The sequence below is a fragment of the Eumetopias jubatus genome, unplaced genomic scaffold (assembly GCF_037043125.1).
Source record: "Eumetopias jubatus isolate StellerSeaLion01/CBP00866 unplaced genomic scaffold, mEumJub1_p1.0 scaffold_2, whole genome shotgun sequence".
NCBI classification, from domain to species: domain Eukaryota; kingdom Metazoa; phylum Chordata; class Mammalia; order Carnivora; family Otariidae; genus Eumetopias; species Eumetopias jubatus.
In genome coordinates, this window is record NW_028274808.1 from 201,498,758 (window position 1) to 201,517,518 (window position 18,761).

Sequence of the window (18,761 nt, forward strand, 5' to 3'; positions counted from 1 at the left end):
TTCAGTGTGGTGACCAGGTGTGGCAGGCGTGACATTTGGTCCCCCAGCCCTTGGCTTCTAACCGCCCCACAAGGAGGAACCAGGACTCCTCAGAGACAGCGCTCACCAACGGTGCTACGAGATGGGCTTGTATACCACGTTGGGTGGGCCTGTGTCGGAAAGTAAGGAAAGACTCGAAAGTAAACAAGGGGGGTACTTCTGGGGGTTGCCAATGTGGAATAAAACAATTTTTTTTTTCATTTCTTTTAGCAATATTGTATGGTGTCATATTTTTTGATGCTATTACAAATGGTATCTTTTATTGTGGTAAAATACACAATCTAAAATTACCATTTTAACCATTTTTACGTATGTGCCTCTGTGGCACCGAATACCTTCACATTGCTGTGAACGTCCCCACCCTCCATCTCCACAACTCTTCCATCTTAGCAAACCGAAACTCTGCCCCTCACGAAACACTAGCTCCCCACACTCTCCCCGGCCCCCAGCACCCACCATCTACTTCCTGTCCCTGTGATCTGACTCCTCTGCAGGCTTCATGTCACACAGCATATTCGTCCCTTGGCGGCTGGCTCACTTCACTCAGCACAGTGTCCTCAGTGTTCATCCAGGTGGTGGTAGGTGTCAGAGTCCCCTTCCTGTTTAAGGCTGAATAACACTCCACCATGTGGATTGTGTGTCCGTTTTGTTTATCCATCGGTCTGTCCTTCCATGGGCACTTGGGTTCTTCCATCTTTTGGCTCTTGTAGGTAAATGGAGTCTTTGAAATTTCAGTTTCCAGTTGTCCATTGCTAGTACAGTTGACCCTTGAACAACACAAGTTTGAACTGTGTGGATCCACTTATGCGCAGACTTTTTAATAAATGTATAAACATATAAAAAACATACACACTACTGCAAATCTGCAAATGTACTTTCTCTTATGATTCCCTTAGTTTTTTCGGGGGGGGTCTGGCTTTATTGTAAGAATACAGCACAGGAAATGCATGTTCGTCGACTGTTTGTGTCCTCACTAGGCTTCCTGTCAACAGGAGGCTCTTAGCAGTTACCTTTTGGGGGAGTCAAAATTTATACGTGGATTTTTGACTGGGTGGGAGGGTCACTGCTCCTAACCTCTGTGGTGTTCAAGGGTCTACTATATATAGAAGTACAACTGATTAAGATTTATTTATTTGAGGGGCACCTGGGCGGCTCAGTCGTTAAGCATCTGCCTTCGGCTCAGGTCATGGTCCCGGGGTCCTGGGACAGAGCCCCACATGGGGCTCCCTGCTCCGCGGGAAGCCTGCTTCTCCGTCCCCCACTCCCCCTGCTTGTGTTCCCTCTCTCGCTGTGTCTCTATCAAATAAATAAATAAAATCTTAAAAAAAAGATTGATTTATTTGAAAGAGAAAGAGCGTGCGTGCGTGCGTGCACGAGTGGGGGTGCAAAGAGAGAGAATCCCAAGCAGACTCCCCGCCCAGCGCAGAGCCCTACAAGGGGCTCCATCTCACCACCCTGGGATCAGGACCTGAGCCCAAACCAAGAGTTGGATGCTAAACTGACTGCCCCCAGGCGCCCCGGGAGTGTGGCTGCTTTTATATATTGGTCTTGTGTCTTACAGATTTACCAAAGCCCATTATTCTGGTATCTTTTGTTGTGGTAGGTTGTGTTGTTTTGTTTTGTTTGGGGGGGGCAGAGGGGGAGGGAGAGAGAGTCTCAACCTCAATAGAACTACTGACAAAAAAATTAATGGACAAATGTCAAAAACTACATCAACTTGAAGGATCTTTCCATGGTTGACTCCTGGACCATTTGAATATAAAAATAAAAATAGTAATGAATTGTAAACAAATGAAGAAATATAGGAATCCGTGAGATAGGTTCAGGTTGGGGGTCCCTGCTCTGTGACCCGCAGAGTAGAGACTGGTTTGAGAAGAGCCAGATGAGTGCCGTCTAGGGAGAAAAGCCTCAGGTGTGTCATCCACAAGCTCAGGGCGCACACCGTCGAGGGCCCGGTGGCTCCTGACGGATGAGAGGGACCGCCAGCACTCGAGGAGCTGGGCTTCAGCGGGGATGGACCACGAGCCGAATCCTAAGTGTCAGATGAGGCTGAAACGAAGCCGTTTCTAGGACTGACGTCACTCTTCGAAAGCACGTCTAGTTCATGACAGTGGACACAGACCCACAGACACAGACAGTGCCTTTGGTGCCTGTGAGCCTAGGCAGTTGTGAGTGCAAACCGCAGTTGACTGGTCGTGAGCGAAGAGGAAGCTGAGCTGCCTGGGGGTGCAGCAGGGAGGGTCCGCTTTCAGGGATTTTTGATGATTTCAACTTGTGCGTTTCTTTAATGGCTTCAGCGGTAGTTGATTATACTGATGAAGCACTTGGATGTTTGTCAATCATTGCTATGTAGTGCAGGGTTAAGTCAGGCCATCTTGAGAAACACACAGCCAACGCTCTTCCTTTGTGCTGACTGTTTGGGGTGGGCGGCATGGCCACAGCCTTCCCCGGTGGCCCTTGCTGGTGCCAGCAACAGCCAGTCGTCAACCTGCTGCTCCCGTCCCGGGGCACGCAGGCCTGGTGGGCAGCGCCGTGGCTGTGTCAGGCTGTCTCTGCAGAGCAGGACCCCCGCAGTGGGCGGGGCATGAAGGGACGGGGGCCGCTGCTAGGGCGAACGTCCGCCCCTCCTTTCTGAAGGCTGTCTTCCGTCGTTTAGACACGGGAGGAAGAGCCGCCTTTGGGAGCAGTCGGCGGAGCCATCTGGGACTTCGCGCTCTTGCCAGCCCCTGCCAGGTGCTGCCTGCGGTCGCACCTCTGAGGGTCACGTGAGCAGTGTTGTCGCCTCACCCTTTGACCCCTTCGGCCTTTTCCCAGTTTCTCCGGATATGCGCTGACCTCTTTCGCCTGGTCCCCTTCCTGGTCTTTGTGGTGGTGCCATTCATGGAGTTCCTGCTTCCTGTCGCTGTGAAGCTCTTCCCCAATATGTTGCCGTCCACGTTCGAGACCCAGTCCATCAAGGTGACGGGGCATCGGGGGCGGCGAGCTCAGGGCAGGGCGGATGCGGATGTAGTTAGGTGGACATTCAGATGTCCCGTGTCTCCTTCGTAACTCAGCCATGCTTCTGGACATGCTTCTCTGTAAACGTGTTTTAGAATACGGTTTCTCTAGCCCAGCTCTTCAGGCCACAGGTTGAGGCTGTGCATGGGGGTAAGAGCCATGGACTTCACTCCACGCCACACAGCTTAGAAGCGTCACTGGCCAGCCCTGCTCCAAGAGGCCACACAAGTATCTTTTAAAACCATGAAATGGAAGAGAAAGTCTCACTGCGTAGCACCTGGGTCCTGGGTGGGAGTGAGTGCCATTCAGGGGGATGTGGCGGCACTGGGTTGAGGGCTACTGTGAACTCCGTGCTGTGGTTCCCATCAGGGGACTAGGAGCAACTGCTCTGACTGGTGCCAGCCAGGGAAGCTGTGGGGGGGCCGGGGTGCGGGCCAGGGGAGTGCAGTACCCCCTCTTTGACCTCACAGGAGGAGAGGCTGAAGAAGGAGCTGCGCGTCAAGCTGGAGCTGGCCAAGTTCCTGCAGGACACCATTGAGGAGATGGCCCTGAAGAACAAGGCAGCCAAGGGGAACGCCACCAAAGACTTCTCCGTGTTTTTCCAGAAGGTGCTGTGATGCCTCGGGGCCCTGGTGGACCTCAGCCCACGGGTCCCAGGTGCTGGTTAGAGCCTCAGGGCCGCCCCGTCTTATGTGGGGGCATGTCTCACTGGCTCACTTCTTTCTTCCCTCTGCTCTCCGGTACACGGCAAGCGTGGGGCTCCCCGACAGGCGTGGGCTAGTGCCGTAGGGGGTGTCACCAGGAGCCCCACCCTGGCCCTGTACTCAGGGAGGTCAGGCCTGCTCTCCTGAGAACTTGAACCTCGCTGGCATTCACCATTGTTTGCCTGTGTCTCCAGACTTTGCAGCAGCCCCAGGGCCTGAGGTAGAGTGTGACAGATGAGGAACTAAGACCCTGCAGTGGTGATGTGCTGGAGGGCCAGGCTTGGGGGCTGCTCCCCAGCTACATCCACAGTGGGGAGCCTCTTGCCAGCCAGCAGCCGTGGCTCTGCTGGCACGGGCAGGAGGGGGGCAGCAGGTGGCCACGTGCTGCGTGGAGGCGTCCTCCACGGGGAGCCAGTGCAGGCTTGCTCAGGGCGTGGAGCCCTCGAGGGGTGGCTCCCCAGCAGGAACATAATGACAAGGTAGATCCGACAGAGGGTGTGGATGGTCTGGGGCTCTTCAGCTGATTCTCCTTTGTTTCTTCACTTGAGGCTTGTGGCCCAAGTCCATGGGTGGTGCCGGGGAGCGCAGGCACACACACACGCCCCGCCCGGTGGCTCACCCATGTGATTGCTCCCGCAGATCCGAGAGACGGGTGAGAGACCCAGCAATGAGGAGATCCTGCGTTTCTCCAAGTTGTTTGAGGATGAGCTGACCCTGGATAACCTGACGCGGCCGCAGCTGGTGGCCCTGTGCAAGCTGCTGGAGCTCCAGTCCATCGGCACCAACAACTTCCTGCGCTTCCAGCTCACCATGAGGCTGCGGTCCATCAAGGCTGACGACAAGGTGAGCGGCCTGCACTTGTGGCTCTGCCTCTCCAGGTGCCTTAGGTTTCTGGTTGCAAAAGCAGCAGTGTCCTCACTCTAAAGCTCTGGTGGCCCTGTCGTTCCCAGATCGTGGCTCTTCGCCCACTCTGTGCCCCGTGTGCACACCCTGGGTGCATGTGCACGTTTGCTGCAATAACGCTGGAACCGTCCCAACAGGTGGTCAGTTGGCAGGACGTTAGGAGACCTGCCCACGTCGCTGAGTATTTGTTAGAAGGATGACTGGCAACGATTGCCTGTTTCATTATGTGGACGTGTCGTAACTGTTACATGGATGCATCATAACTTCCTAACCATCACTTTCGCTGATATTTTGCTACTCAGTGCTGTAATAAACATCTTTTAACATGGATTTTTGTCCCAGATCTTTGATAGTTTTCATAAAAAGAGTGACTACAGTTGGGGCTCCCAAGGGAAAGCAGGTGCCGGCCCACAAGCAGATTACTCCCAGGGCTGCGCTGAGCGCTGTGCCCTCCCACCTGCCCACAGCCCAGGACACTTCTCTTGGGAGGAGCTCCTAAAACCGCCTTCTTGTCCTCCACTGGCGCTTCTCGCCGTATAGTCTCCGGTGTCGGGTGTTCCCACAGCTCTCCAGGCACACCTCGGAGGTGCTCCGTCTCCGTCCCCGACCCCTCGTGCTCCACTTTACGCTCCTGTCTGATTATTCTGACAGCTGTGGTCTGGAGGCCTTTGGTTTGTTTTCTTGGGTTTGTGTGTTTGCAGCATCCAGTTCTGCCTGAATGCAGACACATGTGTGGGAAGTTTCTGAGCTTCCGGGTATCACCGTCTTCCCCCGGGAGGGGCCCACCCGAGTGTCCTCTGCTGTGGAGGGCCCAGTCACCTGGGGATCACAGCCGCAGTCAGGGCCGGGCCTGCAGCCTGGTCGAGGCCCTTCCCCACAGTGCCGCATGTGTAGCAGGGCCCCGGAGGCCCCTCTGCTTTGTGAAGATTTTCTGCCCCACTCCTTGACTCTGTGCTGCTCAGCTGGAGTGCCTGACAGCAGGGTTGTTCCCCGCCCATCCTTCTCCCTGGGCGGCGGCCCTTGAGGCCTGTCTGCTCCAGCAACCTCTCGACTCCGGCTGTCATCTTCTCAGCCCGGCGAGATGTCTCTGCCTCTCAGCCATGGCCCCAGGTCTGGACTCTCAGCCTGCCCTAAAAGTTGGTCGAAGTTGCCGTGTCCCCAGTGGCTCACAGACGGGCAGCCCACACCTCCGTGGTTGCCTGGCGTCTCCGACCACGTGATCTCGCTGTCCCCAAGCCCTAGTTGCGTTAGCTTTCCGATGCTGCCTGCTGTGTATCGTGTGTGGTTTATCGCCTTTCTAGGAGCTCTCAGCAGGGGAGTGGGTTGGATGAGAACGGCTCCTCGTTGTAGCTTGAAGTAGCAGAGCATCACTGTGTTTCTGAAAGGATGAGAAGAAACCCTTTCTCCGGCGTGGTACAGGTCGTCTAGGAGCGTGCTCGGGGCACCCACCGCAGCAGAGCAAGGGGGGCTGCCGTGTGGCTGCCCTCACTCCCTGCCACCCCACCTGTGGAGAGGCAGCTCGAAGGCAGGTCGCCTGGGGTTGAGCCCTGGCCACTCACCTGCTCTGCGACCTTGGACAAGGCCTGTGACGTAGGACAGCGGCAAGACATCCACTGTTGGGAAGGTGGAATGGGCTTCCTTTCCCCTGGATGTTGATGTTAAGTGATAAGATTGTGAAGCCTGGGAGAAGACCCTGGGACCCCAGGACCAACCAGGTGGGTCTTTGTGCCTTGGGGCTGAAGAGGCAGCAATGAAGAGGTTGCTGATGTGTGCAGACTTTCAGAGCCCCGATGGCGCCCACTGGCTCCGTCGCTGGAGCCTGTGACTCCCGATCTCAGGGCTGTAAATTCGAGCCCCACGTGCAGGATAGAGATTACTTAAAACTGAAATCTTTTTTAAAAAGCAAACAAAAAACCCCCTAACAAAAGCCTGCTCTCTCTGGCCAGAGGACAGGAAAGGGGCTGCTTCGCAAGACAGAGGACTTGGGACAGTAACTGCTCTACTCCAGGAGATACCGGAGAGACGCCGTCACCCCTCCATGTGCACTGCTGGCTGAGGCCTGAGACCTCCACCCTCTTCAGGATGTCACAGCTGGGACGGTGTCCAAGAAGGCCGGCTGATGGTGCTGAGCTGCCGTCCTTCCCCGGGGTGCAGTGTCCGTACACCAGCAGGGGCCAGGGCCTTCACTTCACCTAACCACTCCCAAGCCTTCCCCTGCGCCCCACTGGGATGGTGTCCAGAGCCAGGTGGGCTGCCTACCCCTCCTAGCCCAGGAGGTATGGGGAGCCCTGGTGGAAAATTAGAACTCGAATCCCCACTACCTCAGCAGAAACAGAAGTGCCTCCCCCGGGGCTCAGTGGAGGCTGAATGGGGGCCTGGCAGCAACGAGCCAGCACCCTACCTATTCCAAACTGTGCCACGGATGTCATCTGTGGGTGTAACCAAGAGATAACACAGAGAAGTGAACCATTGAAAGGAGCTTATGACTCACATTTGCCCTAGAAATGGGGGCATAGCCCCCACTGAGGGCCAAATGAGACCTTGACACACCTGGGGACCAGAAAGCAGGAGCGAGGGAGGACCTGGGACCTGGCCTTTATTATCGGTGCGGTAGGAGTTAGGGGTGGCTAGCCGCAGGAAGTGACACAGGGCTCAGGCTTTGTGGTTGGAGGGTTTGAAACCAGGTTCTTGCATTCCCATGAAAGCCAGGCCACGGGGGGATCTAAGCCATGTAGGCTTGTTAGTTAGGATCAATAGATGCCAGATCATCAATTGCAAAATCTGTAAAAGTTGGTTAGAACATCACTCACCACTCCCATGCCAGAGTGCTGTCCGAGGGAGCCAGCTAAGATCGAATATTGAAACAAGATCCAGAATCTCATTTTTAACACCCAAAACATCTGGGTTTAAATTGAAAATCACTCCTCATGTTAAGAATCAGAAGGCTCTTGGGACACCTGGGTGGCTCAGTCGGTTGAGCATCTGACTTCTCAGCTCAGGTCTTTATCTTAGGGCTGTGAGTTCAAGCCCTGCTCTGGGCTCCATGTGAAGCTTTAAAAAAAAAAAAAAGAAGAAGAAAAATGGAAGGTTCTCAAAGTGGGTAAGCAAAGGCAGCCAATGGAGATAACAGAGATATGAGACCCAGAGGACGGTTGTGAAGCAGCCCTTGGATGGCCACAAGGAAGCATGGTCCTGGCAGAGAAAACGAAGAAAAACCAAATGGGATTCTTTTTTTATTTGAAGATTTTATTTATTTATTTTAGAGTGTGAGCAGGGAGGAGAAGGGGAAGGAGAATCTGAAGCAGACTCCACCCTGAGCACGGAGCCCGACCTGGGGCTCGATCCTGCGACCCTGAGATCACGACCTGAGACGAAACCGAGTCAGATGCTCAACCGACTGAGCCACCCACGTGCCCCACAAATGGAAATTTAGAAGTGAAAAATAAAATCCAAAATGAAAAGCTCAGTGGATGAGCTCTATAGCAAAAAGGAGAGGACAGAAGACAGTGAACTTTTAAGATAAAACAGTAGAAATCACCCACCTGAACATCTGAGAAAACAGTTTAAAAAAATGAGCAAAGGGACGCCTGGGTGGCTGCTCAGGTCATGATCCCAGGGTCCCGGGCTCGAACCCCATGTCCCTGCTCGGTAGGGAGCCTGCTTCTCCCTCTCCCTCTCGCCCCTGCTTGTGCACGCTCGCTCTCTCACAAATGAATAAATAAAATCTTAAAAAAAAAGCGAGCAGGGTTTCAGCCGCCTGTGGCACCAGAGGAAAGCATCTCACATACTTGTCAGGTTCTGGAAAGAGAGGAGGGAGGGCAGAGCTGTGGGAAAGTGCTGGAAGAAATAACAGCTGAACTCTTCTCAGAGTCAGTAAAAGACCTGAATCAGCAAATTTTAGAAGCTGAGTGAACCTCAGGTGGGATCCACCCAGAGAAATCACGTGAAGACACATCATCGTCAGACGAAACAACACTGAAGACAGCCGATTTTGACAGCAGTGCGTGAGGACGGCTTCCGGCCCCCAGGGAAGGTGCTCCTCAGAACCTAGAGGCTGGAAGCAGGGAACGGTATTCTTCACGTGCTGAAACCCTGTCAGCTCCGAGCCCTGTTCCCAGTGAGAGTGTTCTCTAAGAAAGGGGGGGTCAGGACATTGGCACCGGCAGATCTGCCTCAACCTAGAGGAGGACCTCCCCTCGGAAAGGCCACAGTCGACCCTGAACAGTGTGGGGTTAGAGACGCTGGCCCCGCACCTCCCCCGGCGCACACGAAACCTGCGCGTGAATTTCCTTTTTAGTCTCTTTATCCACAGCTGAAGCGGTGTTAAGAGCAGGGAAGGCATTTGCCGGTGCGGTGATGTGCTGGGAAGGGGCTTACCCAGAGGCAGTAGAAGTACACCGGGGACGTGTGCAGAGCTGTGTGAGGCTCGCAGGCCCGCCTTTTATACGACCCTCGGCTCCGAAGTGTTTCAAGTTACGTTCCCAGAAAGAGAAACAATGCCCAAGACAGGATTTGACTCCATTAAAACACAACTGAAGGGGGGCGCCTGGGCGGCTCAGGCGTTAAGCGTCTGCCTTCGGCTCAGGTCATGATCCCGGGGTCCTGGGATCGAGCCCCGCATCGGGCTCCTGCCCGGCGAGAGGCCTGCTTCTCCCTCTGCCACTCCCCCTGCTTGTGTTCCCTCTCTCGCTGTGTCTCTCTCTGTCAGATAAATAAAAAATCTTTAGAAAAAAAAAAACAACTGAAGGGAGCTCCTGCCTCTGTGTCCCTCAGCGGTCAGCAAGCAGGTGGCACAGCTGGGCCCTCTGTGTGTGACATTTGACCCCCAAAAACCTACCTGCTAAGAGCCTGCTGTTGACCAGAAGCCTTACCGATGACATAAACGGTTCTCGAACACCTGTTTTGTGCACGATATGTGTTATATGCTGTATTCCTACAATAGAGTAAGCTAGACAAAAGAAAATACTACTAGGGCTGTCCTGTGTGGAGAAAGCCCGAGCGTGCGTGGACCTGCACACCTGAAGCCGGTGTTGCTCACGGGTCCGCCGTGCTAGGAGGCCTGGACCACGAAGACAAAAGAGCGTGGTAAATCCAGTAGACCTCCTCGTCCGCCTCTAACCAAGTGCCGTGGCCGCATCGGAAACGGCTGTGTGGGGTGGCTCTCCGTGGAAGCAGGAGACACTGCGATGAGTGTGCCGTGAGGGGGACAGGTCAAGGGGCATCTGGCGGCCGAGGTGTCATCGCTGGGCCTGGGACGGGGATGTGGACGGTGAGCAACCACTGCACGTACCACGCAAGCACGGGACACAAGTCCACGTGGAACCACGGAACCCACAGGAAGATGGGGAAATGAAAACAAAACCCAGCTTTTCCATAACAACCCCAGACTGAGAAGACCCAGCTGCCCTCGAGTGGGAGAGCGGTTAAAGCAGGTTGGTCTCCGGCGCAGCGCTGCCTGTGGTTAGGGAAGAGCAGGTGCACAGGTCTCCCAGGAGACCCCAGAGTCGTAGCTCCCCGTCCAGCGGAAACGAGGAGCAGAGGAGTGGTTGCCAGGGGCTCAGGAGGGGGGAGTGTGTCTGTGAAGCACGCGGTCCTCGTGGGGACGGAAGGGTTTCCTGCTTGGTGTCTTGTCGCTGTGCCGGCTACGACTGTCAGCATCGTCTGTGCGGCGTTCCCCGGGGGAGGAACCCCGTCTGTCATGTCTGCATGTTGACCTACAGTCATCTCAGAATGGAAAGCTTACTTCAGAGACGGGGGGTGGCGGTGCTGTCTGCCTCACAGGGTCACTTGAGGCTCGAGTGGGGCCGGCTGAGGGGCCTCTGGCACGAGAACTCTGGCGCAGTCTTCTCCCTTGGGTCCCTGTGAGCTCGGGCGGAGGCCAGGACACCTCTTCAGAAGGTCGGGAACGCACTGCTGTCTGTCCTTCCTCCTGTGCTGCGGACACTGAGAAGCCCTGGGTGGCTGGAGGGCCGTGGGGGGTGGGGAGGGACGCTGGGGTGACCGTGAGGCGGGGGGGGGGAAGGGGCCGTCAAGCGCAGGGAGCAGGGCCTGGGCTGAGGTGGGGTCCTGGCCACTGTGAGCCTCCCCAAGGTCCCCACCTTCTGTCAGTTCTGGTCCCTGCAGACCCGAAGCTGAGGCCTTGGTGGTGCTGGCTCGTCTTGTGCTTGGCAAGGCGTGTTAGGAAAGTGTCTGACAGTGAGACACCATAACCCTGGAATGACCTTTCCACGTGTACTTAGTTGACTTTCTTTTACAGCTGATCGCGGAGGAAGGGGTGGACAGCCTGAATGTGAAGGAGTTGCAGTCAGCGTGTCGGGCACGAGGCATGCGGGCCCTTGGTGTCACAGAGGATCGGCTGAAGGACCAGCTGAAGCAGGTGTGTGGCTCGAGGGCTTCCCCTCCATCTGACCGGCATAGATGGGCTGCTTGTGGAAAAACTCTCCCCAGACTCCGGTGGCAGCCGGGCCTGGACGAGGGTGCCTGGTGACCCGGTTCTGTAGTGTGCTCACATAGCCGTGTTCGCGGCTCTGACCTCTCTCACGTGCTCTCGGCTGATGGTAACATCCTTCCTGCCCCACTCTGGTCCTGTGTGGACAGATGAGGACGAGGTGAACTTCCCTTAAAATCCCAGTATGACTCGTAACTGAGGCCAGGGACCTCTGGGTAAATAGGACCCAGGCCAGCCCATCCTGAGTGTCTCTGTCAGCTGCGCCTTGCTTTCTCCAGCGGCTCAGGGGCCCTTGGTCAGCATCCAGAGGCCAGCGCGGCAGCCGGCATCAGTTTGAGTAGTTTAGAGGTTGGAGAAGGGACATTTCACGGCACTTGAGCTGTAACATCAGAAGACCTAACGCATGCCCAGTGCCAGCCGGCCCCCCTCCAGCTCTGCCTGCAGGACCGGCTCCCTCCCCGGGGGTTGTCCTCCACATGTAGACAAAGGTGTGTCAACACCTGCTTCCCTTCTTTCAACACAAGTGCTGTTTAGTGTGCAGTCCCCCGGCGGAACCTTCTCCATGGGCTGAGTCCCTGTGTCTTCGCGGGCATGCCCAGGACTGTTGGCAGCCTGCTTTGAGCACAGTCGGGCACGTGTGCGTGCAGGACACTGTTGGAAATCAGAGTGTTTGGGCTTTCCTGGCCACGTGTTCTCCGTCTCGTGTCCGCTTCTGTCCCGCGTCCAGTTTGTCCAGACCTTTGTCGTATCTCCCTGGTCCGTTTGAACACTGTCTTTGTGTCACGAACATCCCCCCAAACAGCGGCTGGCCCTTACGAGGCTGGCAGAGCCCTGAGAGCCTTCTGAGCCCACAGGTACCACCCTTGCAGTGTCTGTGGCGCTTGGATGTGAGGAGCTTCCAGGGGTGCCTGGTGGCACCATCAGCGGAGCATCCGAATCTTGGTTTTGGCTCAGCTTGTGATCTCAGGGTCATGAGATCGAGTTCTGCGTCAGGCTCTGTGCTCAGCAGGAAGTCTGCTAGAGATTCTCTCTTCTTTTGCCCCCTGCCAAAAAAATGTAAAATTAAATTTGAAAAGTAGCAAGTGAAGAGCTTCATTAGCAGAGAGAGTGGTTGCCTCGCTCCATGCTTTCACGACCCTGGGGGCGTCTCGGGCCCGGTCGGCTGAGGCGGGCGTCAGGTCATAAGAGGTGGCAGTAGGTGGGCCCTGTAGAAATTGAGGACTCTTGTTTTTGGGAGAACTTCCTTGAGTGATCTAGTGCATCCATCTACTAAAGTCCCCCTCCCCCATCAAACCAGAAGAGAGGAAAATTCCAGGGTCCAGGCCCCAGGAGAGGCCGATGGGACGCGGCCAGCAGGTGAGTGTGTGTCTTCAACCCCCGATTGCAGTGGCTGGAGCTGCACCTGCATCAGGAAATCCCAACGTCCCTGCTCATCCTGTCCCGGGCCATGTACCTCCCAGACACCCTCTCGCCCGCCGACCAGCTCAAGTCCACACTGCAGACACTCCCGGAGATCGTGGTACGTGTTGCCAGGAGACCGCTTCTACGGCTCGCTCTGGAAGGGGCCCTCTCGCTTCTGGGGATGCGCGCCTCCCCCCCCCACTTCTGTCTTATCGGTCCTTTCTCTGAGTATCGAGGGCTCCTGTGACAGGTGCAGAAGGTGCCCCTAGGCTGCCTTGCAGCCTTTCCAGCAGACGGGGTTCCTGAGTGCGACCCCAGGTGGCGTTCCCACTCGGCAGTGTAGGCGGGCGGGGTGCTGCACGGGCCTCTCTGGCCGCGGCCAAACCTGCTGTGCCACCACGAGCCCTTGGGCCGCAGGCACCTCCTTCACAGGTGTCCCCTGTCTGTAGGCAAAGGAAGCCCAGGTGAAGGTGGCCGAAGTGGAGGGTGAGCAGGTGGACAACAAGGCAAAGCTAGAGGCCACGCTGCAGGAGGAGGCAGCCATCCAGCAGGAGCACCGGGAGAAGGAGCTGCAGAGGCTCTCCGAGGCAGCGGTAAGCAGCCGGCAGGTCCGTGCGCCTGCCCAGGCAGAGCGGGGAGAGCCCCACAGGGCGTTGGGACAGGCTAAAGGCTGTCTGCTCCAGCTTTTCTAGAAACTCCTTGTGGAACCGCGTCTGGAGGGCCCTGGAGTCCGTCTCCTGTTTTCTGCCCGGGGGACAGGACTTGGCTGGCCTTCCGTGGTCTGGGTGCCAGTCCCCCAGCACGGCCGGCTCGGCCGATGGACTGAGTGCCCACATTCTCTTTGGGCCCCTCGGCCCAGGCGGTGGGTGTGTTTGCTCTGCAAGTCGTGGGGCGGCTTCGTGCAGTTGTCAGGGGAGGACTGAAGATGGAGTTTGATGCTGGTACTGCGTTAGGGGCCTCCGTGGACCTGGGAGCGCAGCTGCGCCCTTCAGAGTCCTGCAGTGACGGCTCGCGGGGGTCACCCCCCACATGCCGGCTGCCGGTCTTTCAAACTTGCACTGGCGCACAGCCGGCCTGTTGACATCGCGTCCTCGGTCTGTGCCGGCGCCGATGCTCTAGGATGGTGGCCGGGGCGCCAGGTGACACTGAGTCAGCAGTGGCCTTGCATTTCAGAAGGAAGTGGAGCCCGAAGTGGCGGCAGAGGCTGCGGCCGAGCTGCAGCCCAAAGTGCCCGAAGTGACCCTGCCGTCAGAGGCCCTGAAGGACACGGCCCCTGTCCTAGAAGGCTTGAAGGTAACTGCGCACGCACACCCGGAATGCAGGCCGCGTTGAAGCCCAACAGGAGGGTGAAGAGGGGGCTGGCTTGTGGGGCGGGGACTCCTGAGGCGCTGTGGCCAGGCTTAGGGTGACAGCAGACGGTTGTGGGGTGCGGAGGGTGATGCCGCAGCTTGGAGATGCTCTCGGGAGGCCCACTGTGCTGTGACAAAAGCAACCTGCGCTCCGAGCTCTGGGCCTGAGCGCCTAGAAGGCTAAGGTGCCCGTGGCTTGTTCCCCCGGGCCCTCTGTGCTCCCAGTGGCCGGGGATCCACACCTGAAGGCAGGTCTCCAGGCCCCTTCCTGGCCGGGCTGCACGGTGGGGAGGAGGGGCGCTGGTGTGACCCCAGCCTGATGTGCTGGGCACTGTAGTCACATATTTCTCCGGGGGGCCTTGCTGTCCTGGTGTAGCCTGCCCCCGCCCCCCAGGACACCTCCTGCCTTGAACTCCCAGGTGTCGGGTATGGGAAATCTATGTAGACGGATGGCAACGTTGGTTTGGCAGCTGGAGTAGGAGAGAGACCAGGGCTGCAGATTCATGTTGGGTCAGGGGGGTGATTTCAAGTGAGGTCCTGGAGGGCTTGGAACACGGTGGCCTCCATGTTCAGAGGTCGGAGGAGAGACGAGGCTGTGGAGGGACAGCTCATGCGGTCCCAACACGTCGACACCTGGTGGGAGGTTGTGTCCCGGGGAGGGTGGGCCTCGTCGGGGGTGTTGAGGGCCAGGTGGGGGAGGCCTGAAGACTGACCCCTAATGGGGAGGGTGAGGTTGTCCGTGGCTTGGCAGGAGCAATTGTGGGGCAGAGCTGGAAGAAAAAGCTCCCCTGCGGGGGTCTCAGGGTGGAGCTGCCAGGAGCTGGGGGGGGACGCCAGCCTTCTCCAGGTCCATGGGGGAAGGAAGGAACCCACCCCGCAGGTGGCGGGGAGAGCGGGGTCTCACACAGGATCTAGACTGTTGTTGCGAGAAGCCTCGGGGTAGCACCTCCGAGCGGGTGCGGCTGCCGAAGACGGTCTGTCATCCTCAGAGGCCGTGTGTTTGCATGGAGGACAGTGGGTGGAACAGTGAGGAGGGAGGCCAGGGCCATCCTGGAAACAGATACATGCTGGCATGGACACATCAAGGAGGCTGGGAGGAAGAGGGTCCCAGGAAGCTGGGGCTACGCTGGGCTCAAAGGGTGACCCAGGGAAGGGTCAGGGTCATTTTTAAGGGGGTGCAAGGCTGGGACACAGCTGAACAGAGATGGAGCCTGGCTGGGCCCATGGAATGCAGCTCGGGGAGAAGGGGCACCTGTCATTAAATAGGGCTGGGACAGTTGGCTTTCTTCACGGAAACAGATGCATCCCATTTCCAACAGATTAACGGCCTAGATGTGAAAAGGCCATTTAGAACTGTCAGGAGATGGGGCGCCTGGGTGGCTCAGTCATTAAGTGTCTGCCTTTGGCTCAGGTCATGATCCCAGGGTCCTGGGATCGAGCCCCATGTCAGGCTCCCTGCTCGGCGGGAAGCCTGCTTCTCCCTCTCTCACTCCCCCTGCTTGTGTTCCCTCTCTCGCTGTGTCTCTGTCAAATAAATAAATAAAATCTTTAAAAAAAGAATTGTCAGGAGAACTAAGGACTGCTGAGGATTTCTTAGCAAGAAGCACAGACCTTTACAAAACTGACAGCTAAGAGTCTTTGTTCCCTGGAAAGTTAGCGTAAGGGGTGGGAAAAACGAGTATGTCTGTCCCCGTTTGCAGTGCAGTCCCGTAGGTCTCAGCTGTGCTGAGCGTCTGCTGGGGGTGCACAGAGAACCCGAATAGCTCGCCTCTGGTAGGGACACTGTGCTGTGGCTGGAAGCGTTTCCACAGAGAAAGCCAGGCCCATGTAGTGTCACAGGCCAGGTTCTGGTGAGATCCTTCCAGTGAGACACAGGCTGCGGAAAGCCGAAGAGGGGGGACCGTTTCCAGCTTGTTCTGAGATGAGTGTTAGCTGATGCCAGACCGCTAGGAGAGAACTGCACAACCGCCTCTTTCAGGAGCACAGATGTACAAATTCTTAACAAACTTGTGGCAAATCAGATGCAGCCGTTCTGTAAAAAGGCTAACACATCTTGATCTCATGGGTCTTGTCCAGGGAATACAAAACAACAGTCAGTGTAACGAGCATAGTAACAGAATGAAGAGAAAAACCATGTATGAGCATCTCGATAAACGCAGAAAAAGCACTTCACAGAATCCAGCATCTGCTCCTGATAAAAAAAGAAAATTTCTCAGTGAGCCAGGAGAGGAGAACCTTCTCAACCCGACGAAGAGCCTCTGTGCAGACAGCTGCAGCTGGCTGGGCCCCTGACGGCGGGGCGCTGGTGAGCGCATCTGCGCTCACTGCTTCTGCTCAGCCGTGTGCCGAGGTTCTGGCCGGGACCATTAGGTAGGAAAAAGAATAAAACCACACAATCAGAAGGAAGGAGCGAAACTGCCTGTTTGCAGAGGATGTGAGCCGCTAAAAACGAGTGCTGCTTCTCTGTGCTGGTGACGAGTAGTCAACTTGGAATTTCAGCGTATCGCTGACCGTCCCCTAGAGTGAGCCACTTAGGGGTGAGTCTGAAAGTAGCCACATCAGCGCTGTACGCCGGATGCTCTGGTGGTGTTGAGGTTAGCACGAACGAATGTCCCGCACTTGTGGATGCCGGGGTCCTTGTTGGTGAGGTGTTCACTCTGCAGCTAGTGTATAGATTCAAAACCATCACGTCCCAGCAGGCTTTGTGTGGAAATTGACAGGCTTATTCTAAAACACACGTGGAAATTCAGAGGAGCTAGGATAGCCTACGGTACAGGAGCTGGTTTGGCCTGTGCTCAGGACGGGCTGCTGTCCAGCCCCTGGAGGCACAGAACGACACGAGCGGGGCTCCGAGTGAGGGGGCAGATGGCGTCCTGTGTGCACGAGCTCCTGGCCTGGGATGTGCTTGTGTGCCCTGCCGGGGGGCAGCTCTGAGCTGGCCTGGGGACAGAAGGGTTTGGGGTGGCCGACGGGGCTCCGTCAGGGGGTGATGGTTTCCCGGGCTTGCGTGTGTGTCCGATACGCACGTGGCGGGGGTGCCATGGGGGTGGGGACGGGGACTGCGCACGTGTCCGCTGGCCTCTGCCCCGCGTTGGCGGGAGCAGGCGGTGTGGACAGAGGAGCTGCCGAGTCCCGGCGGGGGGTGGGAAGGCAGTGATGATTTTCCTCCAGCTGGGTTTCCACTGGGGTGCTTGCTTTGCAGGAAGAGGAAATAACAAAAGAGGAAATCGACATACTCAGCAACGCCTGCTCGAAGCTGAAAGAGCAGAAGTCGTCCCTGACGAAGGAGAAAGAGGAGCTGGAGCTGCTCAAGGAGGATGTGCAGGACTACAGCGAGGTGCGCCGCGGCGTCTCGGGGGCGCCCTCCGCCTCCTCCTGGGCCGGGCGGCAGTCTCTGCGTGGCTGGGCCGCCGTGCGGCCGGGCCCTTTGCTCCTGGCTGCTCGCCGTGGCAGTTCGTAGGCCCGTGAAGGTACCAGACCTTGTGTCTGGTCGCTTGATAAATGGAATCCTAGCTGCGGGCCTAGTTCCCCGAAACGCTTCCCTCTTACACACTAGCTCTTTTCATTTATTATTATTTCTTTAAAGGAAAACCTGTGTGTTTTATAAACAGTACTTCCGAATCTGATTTAAAAGAGCTGTTTTGGGGCGCCAGGCTGGCTCGGTTGGAGCGTGTGACTCCATCTCAGGGTCGTGAGCTCAAGCCCCTCGTGGGGTGTGGAGCCTACTTCATAAAAGAATTATGTTTTCATAGATCTGTTGGGAAAAGATGACTAGTTTTGAGATTGGTAAAAATAATGAACCATTTTCATGGCAAGCCTGCTGCCATGGTGGGTTCTCCGTTGGAAATTAGGTGTTCACCAGAAATACTGAGCCCTGTGCCTGGTGTCCAGCCCCACCTCCCATTGCTCCCTGTAACGCTTGCTCATGGGGACGACCGTGATCGGGGATTAAGAAGGCACTTTCTATTCCTCGATTCTTTCATCCATTTATTTATTCTTTTAACAAATATGAAGAAAGATGAGGTTTAAATAGATGCCATTTCCTTTGCTACAGAATCAGTATTTGAGTTTGCAAAAATAGGAGTAGTTTGTGTGAGGGATGCAGATACGACTATGCAGCTCTGTCCGTAACCTGGAACTCTTTACCTTTGGGTTAATTTAACTACTTTTACAAGGTAAACAGAGTTGTATGGTTCCTTTTTATTTTATTTTTTTTTTTAAGACAGTCTTTTATAGCTGAGTAATTTCGTTAGGACCTGCAAGAGATCAAGAAGGAGCTTTCCAAGACCGGCGAAGAGATCTACGTGGAGGAGTCTACAGCCAGCAAGAGGCTGACGAAGAGGGTGCAGCAGATGATCGGGCAGATAGACAACCTGCTGTGCCAGCTGGAGGCAGACCAGCAGGCCGGCAAGCCAGGCCCCACCCCTGAGCAGCAGCCTGCGGGGTGAGTGTGGCGCCGACGCCGGGCGCAGGGAGACTCGGGGATGTGCTGACCTTGAGGTGCACATTTCTCAGCCATGGTTCCCGACCCCTGACCTTTGACCCAGCAGTTCCAGCCAGAGCCCAGCCGCACCTCAGTCTCCACTTGTCACTAACCATTTTACTGAAGGAGCTCTCGGGGTCCTCTCTCCTGCACACGCACACACGCACACACATGCACACGCACATGCACGCGCACGCACACTTTGGCCACTGTCAGGACCATACCTGTGGCTTGGTCCAGGTTGGACCCCCCAACCCTCACCCCCCAGCCACCGTAGGCCACACCTGTCCCCAGACTGCTATCAAGCTTGCCCTTCGTACGTTCGTACATAGGATTGCAGCTCCCCTGGGAACCCCTGGGCCCTCCCCTGCTGCCTCTCTCTTCCTGAACCCCCTGCACACAGGCGCTCAGTGACGATCCCCGCTCTGGAGGTTATT

At 56.4% G+C, this 18,761-nt stretch overlaps 1 protein-coding gene across 3 annotated transcripts in view; it reads left to right on the plus strand.

The window, feature by feature from the left end:
- LETM1 (leucine zipper and EF-hand containing transmembrane protein 1) overlaps positions 1-18,761 on the plus strand; it is a 37,880-nt gene that overhangs the window by 14,236 nt on the left and 4,883 nt on the right. For 2 of the 3 annotated variants that reach the window (XM_028087986.2, XM_088021264.1), the window contains 9 exons: positions 2,854-2,997; positions 3,507-3,644; positions 4,380-4,583; positions 10,900-11,019; positions 12,479-12,610; positions 12,942-13,085; positions 13,666-13,785; positions 17,044-17,178; positions 18,095-18,285. In XM_028087986.2, coding sequence (XP_027943787.1) covers positions 2,854-2,997; positions 3,507-3,644; positions 4,380-4,583; positions 10,900-11,019; positions 12,479-12,610; positions 12,942-13,085; positions 13,666-13,785; positions 17,044-17,178; positions 18,095-18,285 — 1,328 coding nt within the window. The remainder of the gene's footprint in view (positions 1-2,853; positions 2,998-3,506; positions 3,645-4,379; positions 4,584-10,899; positions 11,020-12,478; positions 12,611-12,941; positions 13,086-13,665; positions 13,786-17,043; positions 17,179-18,094; positions 18,286-18,761) is intronic. The other variant, XM_028087996.2, reaches the window with a different exon arrangement.